General features: G+C 50.6%; 1 protein-coding gene across 1 annotated transcript; it reads right to left on the bottom strand.

Annotated features, from left to right (window-relative positions):
• Window positions 1-12,958: 12,958 nt before the first annotated feature.
• MCHR1 (melanin concentrating hormone receptor 1) lies at window positions 12,959-16,091 on the bottom strand. Its single transcript, XM_065923904.1, has 2 exons — window positions 15,775-16,091; window positions 12,959-14,551 (listed from the first exon to the last, which is right to left on the bottom strand). Exons 1-2 carry the CDS (start codon window positions 15,854-15,856, stop codon window positions 13,572-13,574), a joined length of 1,062 nt encoding a protein of 353 aa, XP_065779976.1. The 5' UTR covers window positions 15,857-16,091; the 3' UTR covers window positions 12,959-13,571.
• Window positions 16,092-17,020: the final 929 nt, after the last annotated feature.

Raw genomic sequence — 17,020 nt, 5'->3', positions numbered from 1 at the left:
TGGGGAAAGCACACCCTTGCTCTTTATCACAGCTCATGTCAGTCACCAGCCATGGTCAGGACTGTCTCTGGAGGGGTGTAAATCCCACAAGGGCAGAGACCATCCCGTCTTCTCACTCTCCCTTGAACCCTTGTACTTGGCACAGCATCTCAATAAACATCTATTGAATTAATGCCTGCCTTCTAGAGACCAGGTATCTGAATATCATCACCTTGTTTGTACTGACTTGTTGAAATTATAAAAATAATAGATCCTAATTTTATATATATTTAAACTTTGCAGAAACTCCGCAGAAAGGAATAAATGAAAAGTAATATCTTTTTTCCCCTCAATTTCTTCCAACTGCAAAAGTAACCAGTGAGGGACTTCCCTGGCAGTCCAGTGGTTGAGAATAACCCTTCCATCGCACAGGATGTGGGCTTGATCCCTAGTCCAGAAACTAAAATCCCACATGCTGCAGGGCAGCCATGCCCACGTGCGACAACTACTGAGCCCTGGAGCTCTGGAGCCCATACAGCATAACAAAGACCTGGTACAGCCAGAAAAAGTAACCACTGATAGCTTACTTTGTCGCCTTCCATAATTCGGAACGCTTTAAAAAGGCACACTAACAAGATCATGCTATAACTATTCATTCTCTTCTGCAACTTGCTTTTCTTTAAAATTGTGGTGAAATCCACATACCATCAAATTTACCACCTTAACTATTGACAGTTCAGTCGGGTTAAAGTACATTCAGGTTGATGTGCAGCTGGTCTCCAGAACTGAAACTCTATCTCCCCATTTATCCCTCCCCCAGTCCCCACAATCACCATTCTACTTTCTGTTTCTATGAGTTTGAACAACTGGCCTTTTGAACTTAACTGTGAGAAGGAAATGGCAACACACTCCAGTATTCTTGCCTGGGAAATCCCATGGACAGAGGAGCCTGGCGAGCTGCAGTCCGTGGGGTTGCAGAGAGTTGGACGTGACTTAGAAACTAAACAGCTACAGTACATCTTCCCACGGGGGACCTAGAATCTGGCTTGCTGTTCCTACACCCTCACAGCAGTCTCAAGCCACAGCTGATATTTAACCAGTGATACAAAGGTGGCTTCCAGTTTGGAGTGAGTACAGACAATGCTGCAATGCCAGGGTTAAACCCTCCGAGCTAGAAAGGCAAAGGGTATGTACTTCCCATCTGCCAAACTGCTGCCCAAGGAAGTTGACCAGTTGGCCACAGAGGAAGAGGGGGCTCTTCCCAAAGTGTTAGGGGAACACTGATGGAAACTGCCCACCCTGGCCAGACACCACAGTAACCATTTGCATGAGTTATTTTATAACAGGAGGTCCTGGTAAGAAACACAGAACTAACAAGCCACCACCAACCGGAAGAATTTGGGAAAAGTCAAAAGGAGACACCACGTGTCCTACCAACTTCCCAGAATCTTCCTCGATGGACTCCATCTTGACTGAGCTATGCGTGCACCGCCAGGAAGGACACCGAGTCAGAATGATTGACCAGATACAACCTGGAAACTGATCCCATTACCATGAAACCCCAAGATTGTGGGCTACACGTGGCAGAGCGGTCTTCCTGGGTTTCCGTACCCTCCTGCTCTCCGCCCCCGTGCTCCTCACAGTAAAGTCTCTTGGTTGGTCAGCTTGTGTCTCCTCAGACCATTCATTTCCAAGTGTTAGATAAGAGCCCACTCTTGGGCCCTGGAAGGTGACCCGCTTCCTGGGACAGAGGCAAACTAAGAAAATACTGTTCCATCCCAGGGACAGGTCTTGAAGGGAGGGGAGAAGCCCAAGGGGCTGAGTTGGTGGCAAGCTGGGGAATGGCACTGCAAGATGTATACACAGGAGGAAGTCAAATTCAAAAACCATATAATGAGTGGACTTGGGAAGTAGCTGGTTGCTGTGGCAACCCCATTCCCCTGCTGCCAGGAGCGGGTTTCTTTCCTCTGAACCTGGCGGGAGCTCTTCTCCCTCAATATCACTTAAGAAAGACAGAGTTGGTGTCCTTTTATTGAGATCAGTGTGCAGTTTCTGACAGTGACTCCCCACCACTGACCCACTGTGATTCCCAGCGGTCCTCTGTAGGCAAGGCAGTCGGGCCCCATCCCCACAGTGGACAGATGCCCTGGGTATGTCGCCCAAGACCCTGATGTAATGGGGCCCGCAGAGATGCCAGGTGGACTGAGCCCCCAAGGAGACTGTTCTTTTCCCTTCACAAGAAAAGGTTTTCTAAATTTTTGTTTCTTTAAGATCTTCAAAGGTCAAGGTCAGGGGAAGCTTGCTTGAGCTGGCCCCTAAACCAATTTCCAGTTCTGAGTCATTTTGCTCTGCTTCCTTCAGGGTATTTAACCCTGAATGTGCTGATTGAGTTAGAACTGGGAGAGTGGGTGGCAGACGGATGGATGGCAGAATTCAGTTAAACTACTTTCACCTGTTCCTGCATCAATGCTAGACACACGGTGTACACACCCTCCTCTGAACCTTTTAACCGCTCAGTAAGGTGGGAATTATCATCTCCATAAGGCTCCAAGGTTTAAATGCTTTGCCCAAGATCTCCATGCAGGAATATGAACAGGCTTCTGCCTGGATCTCAGGCTCACATTCTCACCCCCAAATCCAGGAGACAATTTAGAGAACCAAACCAGGCAATTGCCTGGCTCCTCTAGGATGAGATGGCAGCCAACTTTAAATCTCCCCCTAAGCAAAGGGGTCAGGGCTTCCCTGGTGGCTCAGATGGTAAAGAATTCACCTGCCAATGCAGGAGATGCATTTTCGACCCCTGGGTCTGGAGGATCCCCTGGAGAAGGATATGGCAACCCACTCCAGTATTCTTGCCTGGGAAAATCTCATGGACATAGGAGGCTGGCAGGCTACAATCCATGGAGTCGCAAAAGAGTCAGACACAACTTAGCAACTAAACAAAAACAACAGCAAAGCAAAAGGGTCAGTGGGGACGTGACCTACCAGCATCACCTGTCCCTTCTTCCCTTAATCAGGCAGCGGGCTAAGTGGGGACACACGGGATGTGGAGGTTCTGATCCAAACCAGCTGTGGCTCCTGACCTGGTGTGAACCCCAGCCTCAGAACACAAACATGGGGAAATGGTGCCTCTGGATTTTGTTTGTGTTTTGTACAAACACCTAGCGCTTCGGGGAGGATTAAGTGAACCGAGGGGCAGGCTCGCAGACTGTCACTTTTAAAATCCAACAGCCCAGGTCTCTCTCTCACCTGGTGCTTCTCCTTAGCCTCCAGGGCATGTGACAGTACTGATTTGTACTCTTGAATTTGATTTTCCTACATCCTCCCCCAGAGGCAGCCATCCCCGGAGATTCCCTGGGGAATCGTGCTCCACTCACACACGCGTTTCGTCTCCACATTCCAGACCCCCAAGAACCCTCTGCCGCGAGCCCTGCCCCCACCCTCGCCAGCACCCACAGAAACGTTGCTCCCAGCCTCTGGAGCCCTGCCTGCCAGGGTGACCGTGGCCTGGGGAGCAGGAGCACAGATTAATATTAAAGAAGAAAATGCCCCGACGAACGCAGCTTCTCAGTTTCCTGTGCCTGAGTTGATGAGCCCCTGCTCCCCTGCGGGGAAGTAGGAAGGAACCCTAATTTGCCGATTCATGGTACCACAGCGTCTTCCAGCTTAATTTGTCTCCAGTGGCTGACTCAGTCTCTTAGGCTATGTGCTCAGTCCTTTTAAGTTCCTCCTCTTTTTCTGCTGCCACTGTCCGTGTTGGTGGCGGCTGGGTCCACAGAGTGGTCACCCGAGAGCCTTCTGGAGCGCCCTGACACCTACTGCCGGAAACTTGCCCTGTGCACGGGGACCCCCACAAGAATAATCGCTCTCTTTTCCATACATGTATAAATTTTAAAACTTGGCCCCATCATCCGGTATGTGGGATCCCAGTTCCCCGACCAGAGGTTGAACCCCAACCCCCTGCATTGGAAGCGCAGAGTCTTCACAACTGGACCAGCAGGGAGATCCCAGGAGGGGTCCTGCCCTGAGACCCTAAGGGCCCCCAGGCCCTTCAGCCTCTCCACATCTCCTTGCCAGACCCAAGTTATTTCAGGATGCCTGCAGCCGTGGGGAGTGGGTCATTCATCTGGCCATTTCCCCTCCTCCATGTGGCTCTTCTCCCCCCTGACCTGCTGTACCCAGGTCTCACCCAATATGGATCTCCTCCCAGGGATTCAAATAGAAAAAGAGTCAAGGAACAAGTGTTTTCAGCTGTCCCCTCAACCCCTGGCTTTGACCAGAAGGAGGACTTAGACCACGTGTGGGACCTCCTACGTCCTGGCCCCTGTCTTTCTGCACAGTTGTCCTGGGGCCACGCCCACCACATCATACCCTGACTTGCTTCTCTCCAGGCTCAGGACACAACTCTGGGTGACTAGGCCACCCACCAGATCTGTCTGAGTATCTTAATGCCTGCTTCCATTATTTAGAACATCCTTTTCTTTCTGGGCAAAGATTGGCTTTCAAGGTTATTCCCTTGTTTTACACTCAGGAATATATTTTTGGATGTTCAGAGCTGAGCACTTCCTTTTCCTCTTTGCATTCCTAAGCCTCTTCAGGCAGAAGAGGAGGGAGATTACCCGAGCAAGCACCTGGATGTCTTTCAACTGGCATTTCCCCAGTCCACCTGCTTATACAATGAGGCCTATATGAGTTTCTCCCGACTGAAGTCCTGAGTTCTGTCCTTTCAACTGTTGATTTTGGACCAACTTTTTCATTAGCGGTTTTATTTTTTTCAAAGATCTTTTCTTCAAATGACATTGCTTTTGTTTCTGCCATAGCTGTCCTCCCTGCCATGGTCAAAATATCCTGGCAGAGTTGTTCCTAATGCTTCAGAACCCACCAAGATCAACCAACAACCTCTCTACTTTTAAATCCAAGCCCTGGATTCCTTTTCTAGGCCTGATGGGACAAGGTACCAAACTGGATATCTGAAAACAACAAAAAAAGAGAGAAATTTATTCTCTTACAGTTCTGAAGGCCCCAAAACTCAAAATCAAGTTGTTGGATAGGATAGGTTCCTTCCAGGACCTTCCAAGGGAGAAGACATCCCACGCCTCTCTCCCACTCATTCTGTCTCTTGGCTCATGATGCATCACTCTAGTCTCTGCCTCAGGCTTCACATGCTTGCCCTCTGTGTATCTCTGTGTCTAAAATCTCCCTCTTTTGATAAAAACCCAAGGACATGGAGAAGGAAATGGCAACCCACTGCAGTATTCCTACCTGGGAAATCCCATGGACAGAGGAGCCTGGTGGGTTATATGGTCCAGGGGATCACAAAAGAGTTGGAAACAACTGAGTGACTAAAACAACAATTTAATAGGGATTGCACTGAATCTGTAGAACAAATATTTTTATAAAACATAATTTAGGACTTCCCTGGTGGTCCAGTGGATAAGAATCCACCTGCCAAGGCAGGGGACACGGGTTCAGTCCCTGATGTGGGAAGATTCCACACGCCTCAGGGCCACTAAGTCCATGTGCCATAATTACTGAGCCCTTGTTCTCGAGCCCAAGAGCCCAACTACTAAAGCCTGCCCACTCCTGTGCTAAAGCTTTTGCTCCAGAACAAGAGAAGCCATTCCAATGAGCAGGCCATGCACTGCAACTAGAGAGTATCCTGCACTCACTGCAACAAGCAGTAGTGAAGACCCAGTGCAGCATAAAGACCAAAACAAAAACCCAAGGACATCACTCACAGGGTTTAGGACCTACCCTGAGTTCAGGATCATCTCATCCTGAGATCCTTAAGTTAGTTACATCTGCATATCTGCAAAGACCCAGGAAAGATTAAAGTCTCAGGTGTTGAGGGTTAAGACTTGGACATACCTTTTTGGAAGACAACATTCAACCCATGACACATCCTTTCCAGCCCTCAACTTGACCTCTCTGCAGCATCTGGCACTGTTACTCACTTTGTCTTGGAAACTGTCCTTTACATTGACTTCCAGGATGCCAAGCTCTCCAGGTTGTCCTCTTATCGCTCCAGCTGATCCCCAAGTTCCTCTACTGGTTTCTCTTCTTCCGCCCAGCCCTGCAAGGTGAAGGTCCCTAAGATTCTGTCCTGTTCTTAGCAGGTCCTTTCTGTTTTTGCTCTGACAGTGCGGGTCTGACGGTCTGGGGTCTTCTGTCTGAATTGGCTGTCAGATGCCCAGATTCCTACATCACCAGGATTCCTCCTTGGGTACTGGGGAGGAGATTATAAACCTTCCAGGCTTATTTGCTGTGTTTTATGTTCATGTGCCGATGTGCACTCAGGGGGAAGGATCCAGAGTTTTCATCAGATTCAAGGTTAAAGATTCTTTCCTGTGCAGAATTCTCCACAGTAATCACCTGGTTTCCTGGCTGTCCTCTCAATCTTCTTTGATTCCCCTGCCTGTCCTTTGCCCGTTCTCTTTTCCACACCGCCCTCTCTAATTACTGAGACCCTTCCTGGTGGGATGTCTAGTGTCTTTGTTTGCTCATCACACTTCTTTCTACTTAAGGCGATATCAATTCTTTTTCCTTTTTGGAACTAAAACACACACATATACACAGAATGGGCCTGCCAGTGACATAACCCCACTTGGGTGAACATGTGACCTATTCCATCCAATAAGATATTCCATGTTCCTAGAGCTCATGCATAGTTGGGTGGAAGGGGAAGGTGGATAACTCACAGGACCATTCAGAAGCTTTTTCGAGTTTTGAAACAGATGTTGGAGGGAAAGATGGCAAGAACATGTCAGGCGGCAGGACTGAAGTCCTGGCTAATATCCTGTAGTTGCTGCCTGTGAGGACAATACAAGTTCACACAACTGCTGGTGGTCATCTTTGCTACTACACTGGGGACATCACTTGAGAAGGAGGTGACAGAGAGGAGAACTGAGCCAAGCAATGGAGAAAGAGAGGGTGTGGGGAAGACAGAAAGGGAGAGTCTGTCCCGAGGACAGAGCTTGAACTGTTGGAGCCATTCATGACTGAAAGCTTAGCAAGCCCTGAACTTTTCCACTAACTAGGCCAGAGTTTTTTGCTCAGATCAGTTGAGTTGGATGTTTGTCATTTAGAACTAAAAAGGCTCTTACCAATTGTCTTAGCTTGGGCTGCTAAAACAAAACACCATAGACTTGGTGGCTTAAACAACAGACAATTTATTTCTCACAGCTCTGAAGGCTGGAAGTCCAAGATCAAAGTGCTGGCTGGTTTATTTCCTGGTGAGAACTCTTCTCCTGGTTTGTAAATGGCTGCCTTCTCACTGTGTCCATCCTTACATGCCCTCTCCTTGGTATGTGCAGTGGATAGAAAGAGTCTCATCACGCGCTAATCCTCTCATGAAAGCCCCACCCTCATGACCTCATCTAAACATAATCACAGGACTTCCCTGGGGTCCAGTTGTTAAGAATCCGCCTTGTAATGTAGGGGACTCAGGTTCCATCCCTGGTCAGGGAACTAAGATCCCACACGCCTTGGAGCAACTAAGCCAATGTGCCACAGTTACTGAGTCTGAGAGTCACAGCTAGAGAGTCAGTGCACTGCAATGAAAGATCCTGCACGGCATAAGACCCAACAGAGCCAAATAAATAAATACAAATTTAAAAAAATAAACATAATTACCTCCCAAGACCCCATGTACAAATACAGTCACATGGGTTAGGGTCTCCACATATGAATTTTGGGCAAAGACAAGTCAGCCCACAATACCAACCTAACCTTTAAAATGTTCATCATCTCTCTCTCTCTTTTTTTTTTAATTTGTTTGGCTGTGCTGGATCTTAGGTCCAGCATGAGGGATCAGATCCCACATGCTGAGACTAAGAGTTCAAATGCCACAACTAAAATGTTCATATCTTTCTTATCAGGACTTCCTACTTTCAAATAATAGAAAGCCCAACTGAAATAGCTGTTAAAGGGAATTTATTGGCTCCTAAGATGAAACAGTTCAAGAGTATCCTAGCTTCAGGTAAGATTTGATCAAGGCCCAAACAATGTCAACTGATTCTCACACTCTCTTTCAGCTCTGATTCTTCTGAACTGGCTTCATTCTCAGGAAGATTTTACCCTAGCTTTACCCCAAGGTGGGGCTTCCCTGGTAGCTCAGATGGTAAAAGCGTCTGCCTACAACGCGGGAGACCCCGGTTCAATCCCTGGGTTGGGAAGATCCCCTGGAGAAGGAAATGGCAACCCACTCTAGTACTCTTGCCTGGAAAATTCCATGGACCGAGGAGCTGGTAGGCTACAGTCCATGGGGTTGCAAAGAGTCGGACATGACTGAGCGACTTCACTTCACTTCACTTCACTTACCCCAAGGTGGCTTCTGGCAGCTCGTGGAGCCATGTACTTCCTAGATCAGGTCTAGGTGGGGTTGGCGGGGAGGGGGATTGGGAGCTACTCTGTTCAGGAGCTCCAAACAGAGAAGAATAAAGACTTTCCTTCCCAGAAGTCCTGGCTAATGACTTCTTGCTTCCCATTGGTTGTTCTCACCTCCCCTGAATGAAACACTGTGAACAGGGAGATGGGATAGTGACTGGTTAAAGTCAATTGGGTTCCATCCGTGGAGCTAGGGTGGGGTCTGGAATTCCTAAACCAGGAAGATTTAGGTTGGAAGCTTAGGACATTATCAGGAGGGTTAACAGAACAGTTGCTTAACCAAATAGGGGTTTATTTTCTTGCACACCTAGAAGCCTGGAGGTTGATGTTGGTTCAGCAAGTCATTGATGCCCTCGGGGACCCATATTCTCTTGGTCTTCCTGGCCCATCAACCTTAGAGCATTGGTTTGCATTCTCATACTTGTCACTTCATGATCCCAAGAGAGTGGCTGCAGCTCCAGTTTATGCACCTGCATTCAAGGCAGGGAGAAAGGAGGAAGAGCCCAGACGCTACCAACCTGATCTGTTTCCTTTAGTCAAGGAAGCAAAATGTTTTCTAGAATTCCCCACAGCGGACTTCTGCTTAGGTTCTGTTTTTGTTTTGATTTTTTAAAACCTGTTTCTTAAGGAAACACACAGATAGAAGGGAAACACAGTTTTGCATTTTCCATATTCAAAGTGGACGACCTTATTGGTCTTCTCATTAAGCTACTTTCCATTGATTGATTAGGATTTGCTGTTAATTGATTAGGATTGATTGATTAGGATCAGCTTTAGGATTCACAAGAGACAATTCGCAAGAGACAATTCACAAAGCTAGCATCCTTGCCTTCTGTCCTCACAGAGGTATATTCAGCTCTTTTGTGAGACATTCTGGAAGATGGAGGAATTTTATCTTAAAAGTGACCAAGCCTTCACTGTGTAAGAAATTTGCATCATTGAGAATTCAAGCTGTGATTTGAATTCTGTGACATTTTTATAAAGGTAAAATGTTACCACTACTTTAATTACTGTTATAAATAGCTTTATAATATGGAAGACTCATTGCTTAACTCTAAGACTTGGGAATTTTCATTTTTTAAAAGGATATATAAGGCTACCCTTTTATAATAAATTTTAATTCAATACGTCAGCTACAAATTGGCACTTGCCACGGGCAGTTGCCATCCACCTCTACAAGAATTAAAGCATGTGCTGCTGCAGCTGCTGATTTTCAGCAACCCCTGAAAGGAGTTCAAAGTGCAGAGCAGAGATGAGGCACTCTCTGTTGGGCTGATGGAGGGTCTTCAGGGAGTTAGATATGTGCAGAAACCGATTTTATGAGCCTAAATCTTGTACCTCCTCATATCTAGAAAAGCGCTAAAATCCTTCATGATGATGACTGCTTCTCATGACCAGCAGAAAGCTTCTGCAAAATATATGTGCTGTGATTGCACTGTGCATGTATTCCCCCTTTACCAAAATCACATATATACTAACCCTCCCCTGCCTCTCTGGAGCAGTTCCTCAGAGCTAACCAAAGTGCTGTCTACAGGCTGCAGCCCTCATTTTGCCCCCCAATAAAATGTGACTCGCAACTCTCACGTTGTGCAATATTTCAAGTCGACACAGAGCAAGATTAATCACCTAATAAGTGGCATAACTTGGAAGTTTTATAGGAGCCCAGAGAATGACTGACTCATTGCAGGTTGGAGAGGGTTGGGAAGGCTTTGTGGGGAAGTAGGGAACTGAGCTGGAGTAGAAGGTGGGTAGGATTCAGGCAGGCACCGGGGTATGTGTTCATGCTCAGTTGCTTAGTTGTATCTGACTCTTTGCGACCTTTTGGACTGTAGCCTTAGAGGTTCCTCTGTCTATGGGATTTCCCAGGCAAGAATACTGGAGTGGGGAGCTATTGTCCTTCGCCAGGGGATCTTCCTGACCCAGGGACCGAACTCTCATCTTCTGCATTGACAGAAGGATTCCTAACTGCTGAGCCATCAGGAAGTCCAGGCGTGGGGCAGAGAGGTCAAATCGTGGGGCAGAGAGGTCAAATCACAGGGCAGAGGCAGGGCTGTAAGTCAGTTGCAATCAATCACAGAAGGGAAAGAACTGGAGCAACCTATGGAGCTTCATGGAGGACAGGATAGGAAAAGTAATATAATTACCAATGAACATGGTTAAATTGTATGCTTTCTGTGTCTAGCAGAAATTTTAAAAATCACCTTTTTAAAATTATGTTGCCAGGGAATTCCCTGGCAGTCCAGTGGTTGGGACTTGGTGCTTTCACTGCCAATGTCACATGTTCCATCACTGGTGGGGGAACTAAGATCCTTCTCACAAGCTGTACGGTGCTGCCAAAAAAAATTAAAATAAATAAATAGGTATGCTGCAATATAGTACTTATTGCTCCCGAACAAGTGTTGCAAGTATAAATACTTTCAGGAACCAGGGGAAACAAAAGTGACTCAGACCGAGCTTTAGACAGTAGGGAGTGGTGGCGAGGATTGCAACAAACTTGGGAGGATTTACTTTCTCTAAAAGGGGGGGTCACTCCTCAGCCCCAACCAGCTGTGGTCCCCAGTGACCACCATGATCTAACATCCAATGGGCCCTTCCACGCCTTATCCATCTGACCTCCTGGACAGCTTTGGTCCAGCCAACCACTGCTCCTTAAATGACTCTTCTCTTGTTTCTATGGTGCCACAATTTCTGATTTCCTTCTACTTCTCTGGCCATTTCTTACTTACATCTTACAGATGTCTCTACTGGCTTGACTGTTGCTTCTCGGTTCAACCTCTGCATGGAAATGTCAAGCTCTTTCCTTCTGACTCTGCACTCACTCTTTCCTTAGACCATCCCATCTCCCTAGAGGCCAGTGACCTCCAAGTTTCTATTTCTCCTTCATCCTCCACAGCCAGCTCACCCCAGGCCCTGTGGCTTCTGCTTTACAGATGTATCTCACATATGTGCCTCTTTCTCCATCTCCACTGCCACCCCTCTAATCCAGGGTGTTTCCATTGCCTGGACCACTGCTATAGACGCCAGTCTGTTCAGGTGACTGCTGGACTGGGCTGGGGAAAGACGTGTTGGTGAGAGGTGCCGCACCCCTGTTGATAACCTCTCTGTCCCCTTTTCCCTCTCCAGCCATGAGTTCACCTCTCCCCAGTCCTCTCCCCCCAGTTCTGTCTACATCACCACCCACTCACATTCCTGTCTCAGCCCACTTTGCTTCAACTTCAGTTTTCAATATGGCATTGAGAGTCTCTGGGACTTTCAGCATGTCATTCACCCGCCCGCTCACCCACCTGTAGCCTTGGTCAACTGCATTTCCTGGGAGAAGCCATCTCACCTATTTCCTCTCCTAGATTCCTCCTTGGAGGGGGAGGGGGGAGGGAAGATAGACCCAGGGAAGCCTTCCACAGGCAAAGCAGATACAGGAAACCTCCTTTTGCAGAACCAGTGGGCAGGGGTTGCCTTAAGGCTCCCATAAGAGTTGCTTTTCTCTTGTTGTTTGTACGTCTCAAGTAGATGTGGAAATTACCTGTGACAGCTAAAGACCCTACTGTTAGAGGGTAAGGAAAACTAACTATCCCCACCCCTTACCACCCCAACTCCCCATGCGCTGGGTGGAATGGAATGCAAGAGGGAAATACTAATACTAATGATTAGAAAAAGCTCCCCAGGACCCAAAGAAGCTGCCCAGAAGTTTGCTAAACAGGCTACCTGCTGCAACTCCGCAGTGAAAAATAAGGACCAAGAAGAGGCTCTGCTGATGCACCTGCTTTAAGAATGTGTCTGGATGAATCAAGAGTCACAGTTTGCTCCCACTGTCTCATCCACGTCGTCATGCAGGACGCCTGGCTCCGGGCTTCTCTCTTGAAGAAGCTGAGACGCAGCATCCTTGGCTGCCGCCCAGCGGCCCCATCTGTAATCTTCCTACTCAACGTGGCTCACGATCTTCGCAGCTGCAGCAAGAGGCAGGCTCAGGTTCAGGCTGCCCCAAGAAGCCAGCCCTGCAACTTGTGACTCAGCGGAGGAGGTGGTGGGTGGGACTCGTTACAGACGGCAATGGTAACAACCAAGTGATTTTGAGCAGAAGATGGGAAGCTGAGTCCGAGAACAAGCCTGGCAGCGAAATTTCCGTTTAATGAATTCACAGTAATTCCATTTGTGTCATCTTCCCTGTGGGTTTAGACAAGCAGATCCCCTTCTTCTTGCTTCCTACAATGCAGCCTGAACCAAGGTCTGGATTCCACAGCCAAGAGACCCCTCCTTCCCTATTTGGCCACCCACCCTCACTGCTTCCCCCACAACCCCCAGGCCCAAGCAATTATACAGGAGCATCCAGAGAGATGTGGGTGGAGATTTTCCTTTATTTGTTTTTTTTTTTTTAACTTCAGAGAGAAAGGGCTGGAGCAAAAAGCTGATGTCCAAAGTTCCAGGCCTCAGAATGAACCCTGAACGTGCAGGACCCTGATGGGTGTCACTCTGGATCTGGTGACTGACAAATGCACCCCATGGAGACAATATCCTCACAGCTGCAAAGCCCCCTCGCCCCTCCCCATTTTTCTTAATTTCAAAGCCCCCACCTGCACCCACCCAAGATAGCCTTGTCGTTCCCTGGTAGTGGATCTCCTAGCAAATTGGGCTTTTACCCCTGTGGGCTCACAGCCCCATCCCCACCCCCAAAGAAACATGCATCGCCTAGAGACAAAGGAAAATTGACACAGGATGCTCGAATCCGGAGAGCCGGCATGCTTTTTTCTTCATCATCCTCCAGCTTGGGAGAAAGGCTGCCTTCCATCCTACCCATGAGAAACAGGAGAGGGCGTTGAGGCTCTATCACCTCTCCCATCTCCCCAGGGCCCTGTGCCGTACCGCTGCACACACCCGAGCCCTGCCTGATCTTAAGCAAATCTCGCCAGAAGCCTTCTAATTCTCCTCTTGGGAAAAAGACATTTGGGAGCTAGCAGGTGTAGTGAACACTTAAACCAGTCTTCCCGCTCAGTGTCTGTTCCACCCGAAGGTCCATCCAGCTCTCGGAAGGAGAGTTCTGATGCTTGGAGCCCCCAAACCTGGCGCCAAGCCTCCCCAGTGGTCTGTGACCACCGCTCCCCACCCGCCTCCCTACAGCCTCCCAGAGCAGTCTTGGGTTGCTCTCAGCGTCTCTCCCCACGGTCTGCTGTGGAGTCCTGACGTGAAGGTGCCCAGGGGGGCAGGGGGAAGCGTCAGGCGCCCTTGCTTTCTGTCCGCTCCTCATCAGCTGTCTGGGCATTGCTGACGGCGCGGGGCTGCCCCTGGGCCGCAGGCTTCACCGACAGGACCAGGCGTTTCCGGAACGTCTCACAGAGCACGATGTACACAAAGGGATTGAGGCAGCTGTTGGCATAGCCCAAGCTGATGGCTGCGTTGTACAGGTAGACAAAAGTGAGCGTCGGGCGGCTGAGGGATAGCTGGGTCAGCTGAAGCACGTAGTAGGGCGCCCAGCACACGAAGAAGACCAGGCAGATGGCGATGGCCGTGCGGGTCACCCTCTTTGTCCGCAGCCGGATGCTGCGTTGAGAGGCGGGGGCCACGGAGGATGTCATGCGCTGCAGGATCCTCACGTAGGCGGCCGTGATGACCACGAAGGGCAGGGCAAAGGCCAGGAAAAACTGGTACAGGGTGAACCAGTAGAGGTCAGTGTCTGGGTTGGGCAGGCGGATGCCGCAGCCCACGGTGCCCCCTGGGAAGGGGATCAGCCTGGCATAGAGCCACACGGGGGTGATACTGATGAAGGACAGGGCCCACAGGAGGCAGATCACCAGGGTGGCCACAGAGGGCTTCCGGAACTTGGTGGAGGAGATGGGGTGGACGGTGGCCAGGTAGCGGTCAATGGCCATGGCGGTCAGGATGTAGGTGCTGGTGAACTGACTGTTGGCGTCCATGGCCGTGATGAGGGTGCACATGGTCTCACCAAAGTGCCAGACCCCATTGCCCATGAGCTGGTGGATCATGAAGGGCATGCCCAGCAGGAAGAGGAGGTCCACCACCGAGAGGTTGATGATGAAGATGTCGGGGACATTGCTGAACCAGTGCAGCTTGGACTTCTTCACCACCGCGAAGATGACTGTGGAGTTCCCGACAATGCCCAGGAGGCAGATGGTACCGAACACTGAGGGCATGATGATGTTGATGTAGGAGATGCTCCCTGTGCGAGGAGGCAGCCCTGGGGACAGAGGGAGCAAGGGTCTACCGCCTGACATGGACTCTGCTCTCCAAGGGCAGAACTCCTACTGGCATGCTCAGCCTCCAGCCACACACCTGCCCACCTCTCCATCCACCTGCCATATCAGCTCAGGCCCATCTTTCATCTGGAATCTTCCCTGCCATCCTCCCTGCCCACACGGCTGCTAAACCTAACCCCATGCCCTCCTGCACCAGCTCCCTGCTCAATCCCACCAGAGTCGCCCGCACCACCTGTTCATTAAAGGACCAGTCCCTTTGCCGCCTGTGTTTTCTCAGAAGGCACAGAGTCAAGAACCACAGCTGTCTGCAGAGAACGGTTCTGTGGGCCTCGGGGCTTCACCAGGAAACGTTATCGAAATAGCCAGCAGGACACGAACGTGTGTGCATGTGTGGGCGCCAGCATGTGTTTCCTTGTTTCCTATTTGCAGCCCAGCTCATGTCATTTTAGGAGTCACTGGTTGGAAGCCGTGTGCTGACTCCTACGGATCTCTGTGTGTGACTGTCTCATGGAGGCTTTTGGCCATCAGGCCCACAGCCCTCCTCTCTTCTGGGTCCCTATCTTCTGAGCCTGGGCTTTCGGAGTGACTAGACTGAAGCTGTGTGCTGCAGCCCAGCCACCCGAGAATATTCTCCGTGCAAACCTTTCCTCTGCTTTCTTCCTTCTCTTCCCCTTCGAAGCTAGAATTCCAGGGCATCTCAGCGCAAGAATGTCAGGAAGCATCTTTCACCAGCAAAGTTAATCCCCTCGCATCTCTGGGAATTATTCCTTATCACTCCTCTTTGGGGGAAGGAAGCAGTAAGGATGTTTCAAATCCCACCAGATCACATAGTTCAAGTGAAAAAATCAAGGGGATCGGTGAATGAGTGAGCTCCCAGCCATCTCCCTACATACAGCCCTCCAGTTTCTCTTGCTTTTCTAACCTGGAATTTTTCCGGCAAAGCATCTTCGGAACTCCTCAGCAGCCCTCCCCTGCCTCCCTCGCGGCTGGCCACCATGCGAGCCCACTTCCTAGCATGCCTCTGCCCCTGCCCCTTCCTCCCCGTAGTCCCCTCTCCCCTGCCCCTCCGGGAGGGCAAACTGCCCATCTCATTCCCAAGAACTGGCATAAAGTTTCGCAAGCAGTTTAGCTCAGAGGTGAAACCTTCCCGTTTCCCACCCTCGGCGGCGCAGAGGAGGGAAGACCGCCCTCCAGCTCGTCTCACCGGCCGCGGTGAGGTTATCCGGCCTCTCCGAGGTGTTGCTGGCATTGGGGCCGGTGGGCAGCAGCGAGGCTTCCAGGTCCATCCCGCCGCGCCGCGGGTGCCCGCTCGCCCGTCCGCCCACGCAGGCTGCCGCAGCCTCCCGCGCCGGTCCCGAGCCCGGGTCCCCGGAGCCCCGCAGTCCGGAAGGGGGGTCTTCCTCGGGCCGCCCGGCAGTCTCCGCCGCCTGCGATCCCCGCCGTTCTCCCTACCCTCCTTCCCCGGCCCCCACTGACATCACCTAGACACATTAACATTCGGAGGCAGATGCGCGTTAACCTCTTCGGTCCTGCGCCGCAGCTCCGGCTTCCGACTGCCTGCAGAGCCCAGCCGGCAGGTCAGCCCCATCGGGGACCGGGCTTCCTTCACTCCTTCACTTGGGGCCGGGTCTCCTGTGCCACCAGGGGTGCTGCTGGCTGCCCGCGAGCCTCCAGTCTTTCCAGAGGCAATGGGCTGCCTCCCTGTGGAGGAGGAAGGGAGCCTGGCCCGGCCCCTCGCCCCTGGTAGCCTGGGCCTGGGCCGCAGGGCAGGGGCTGGGGTGGCTGTGCTGGGAGCTTGGGGAGGGAAGGCTTGGACCACTGGCATGCCCACCTCCAGGCCACCCAAGGTCCCTTCCCAGCGCCCCATGGATTCCAAGCTGTGGCCGTTTGGCTGGCGCTCAGAGGTGACTCAGGTCACCCTGACTGGTGATGCCCAGGGACTTGGGACCAGAAGAGGACAAACTCCCTTCTTCCCTGGGATCAGCAGGGACCAGGCTTATAGAGGTTTTAGTTTTCTAAATGCTCTGATGTCCTTGAGGGTTTACCTGGAACTCCTTGAAACAAATTTCAGAGCAAAGACCCCCAAAGAGATCCTTGTTCAATCACTTCATTCATGTCCAAATCTTTGCGACCCCGTGGACTGCAGCCCACCAGGCTCTTCTATCCATGGGATGCTCCAGGCAAGAATACTGGAGTGGGTTGCCAAGCTCTCCTCCAGCGGATCTTCCCCACCCAGGGATCGAACCCGAGTCTCCTGCAGCTCCTGCATTGCAGGCAGATTCTTTACCACCGAGCCACCTGGGAATCCCAAAAGAGATCCTTAGGAGCAGCCTAAGAGGGCAAAGCATTGGGTGAATTCTCTGCAGAGGCGTCCTGCTGCCAGGTTCTCATTCAGCAGGTCAGGCCGGGAGGGGCCTGAGACTCTGCATTTCAGACAGGTTCCCAGGAGA

Source organism: Muntiacus reevesi, chromosome 1, assembly GCF_963930625.1.
Source record: "Muntiacus reevesi chromosome 1, mMunRee1.1, whole genome shotgun sequence".
Taxonomy (NCBI): domain Eukaryota; kingdom Metazoa; phylum Chordata; class Mammalia; order Artiodactyla; family Cervidae; genus Muntiacus; species Muntiacus reevesi.
Note: the sequence above shows the minus strand (reverse complement) of the source record. Positions and strands in the feature narration are given on the sequence as shown.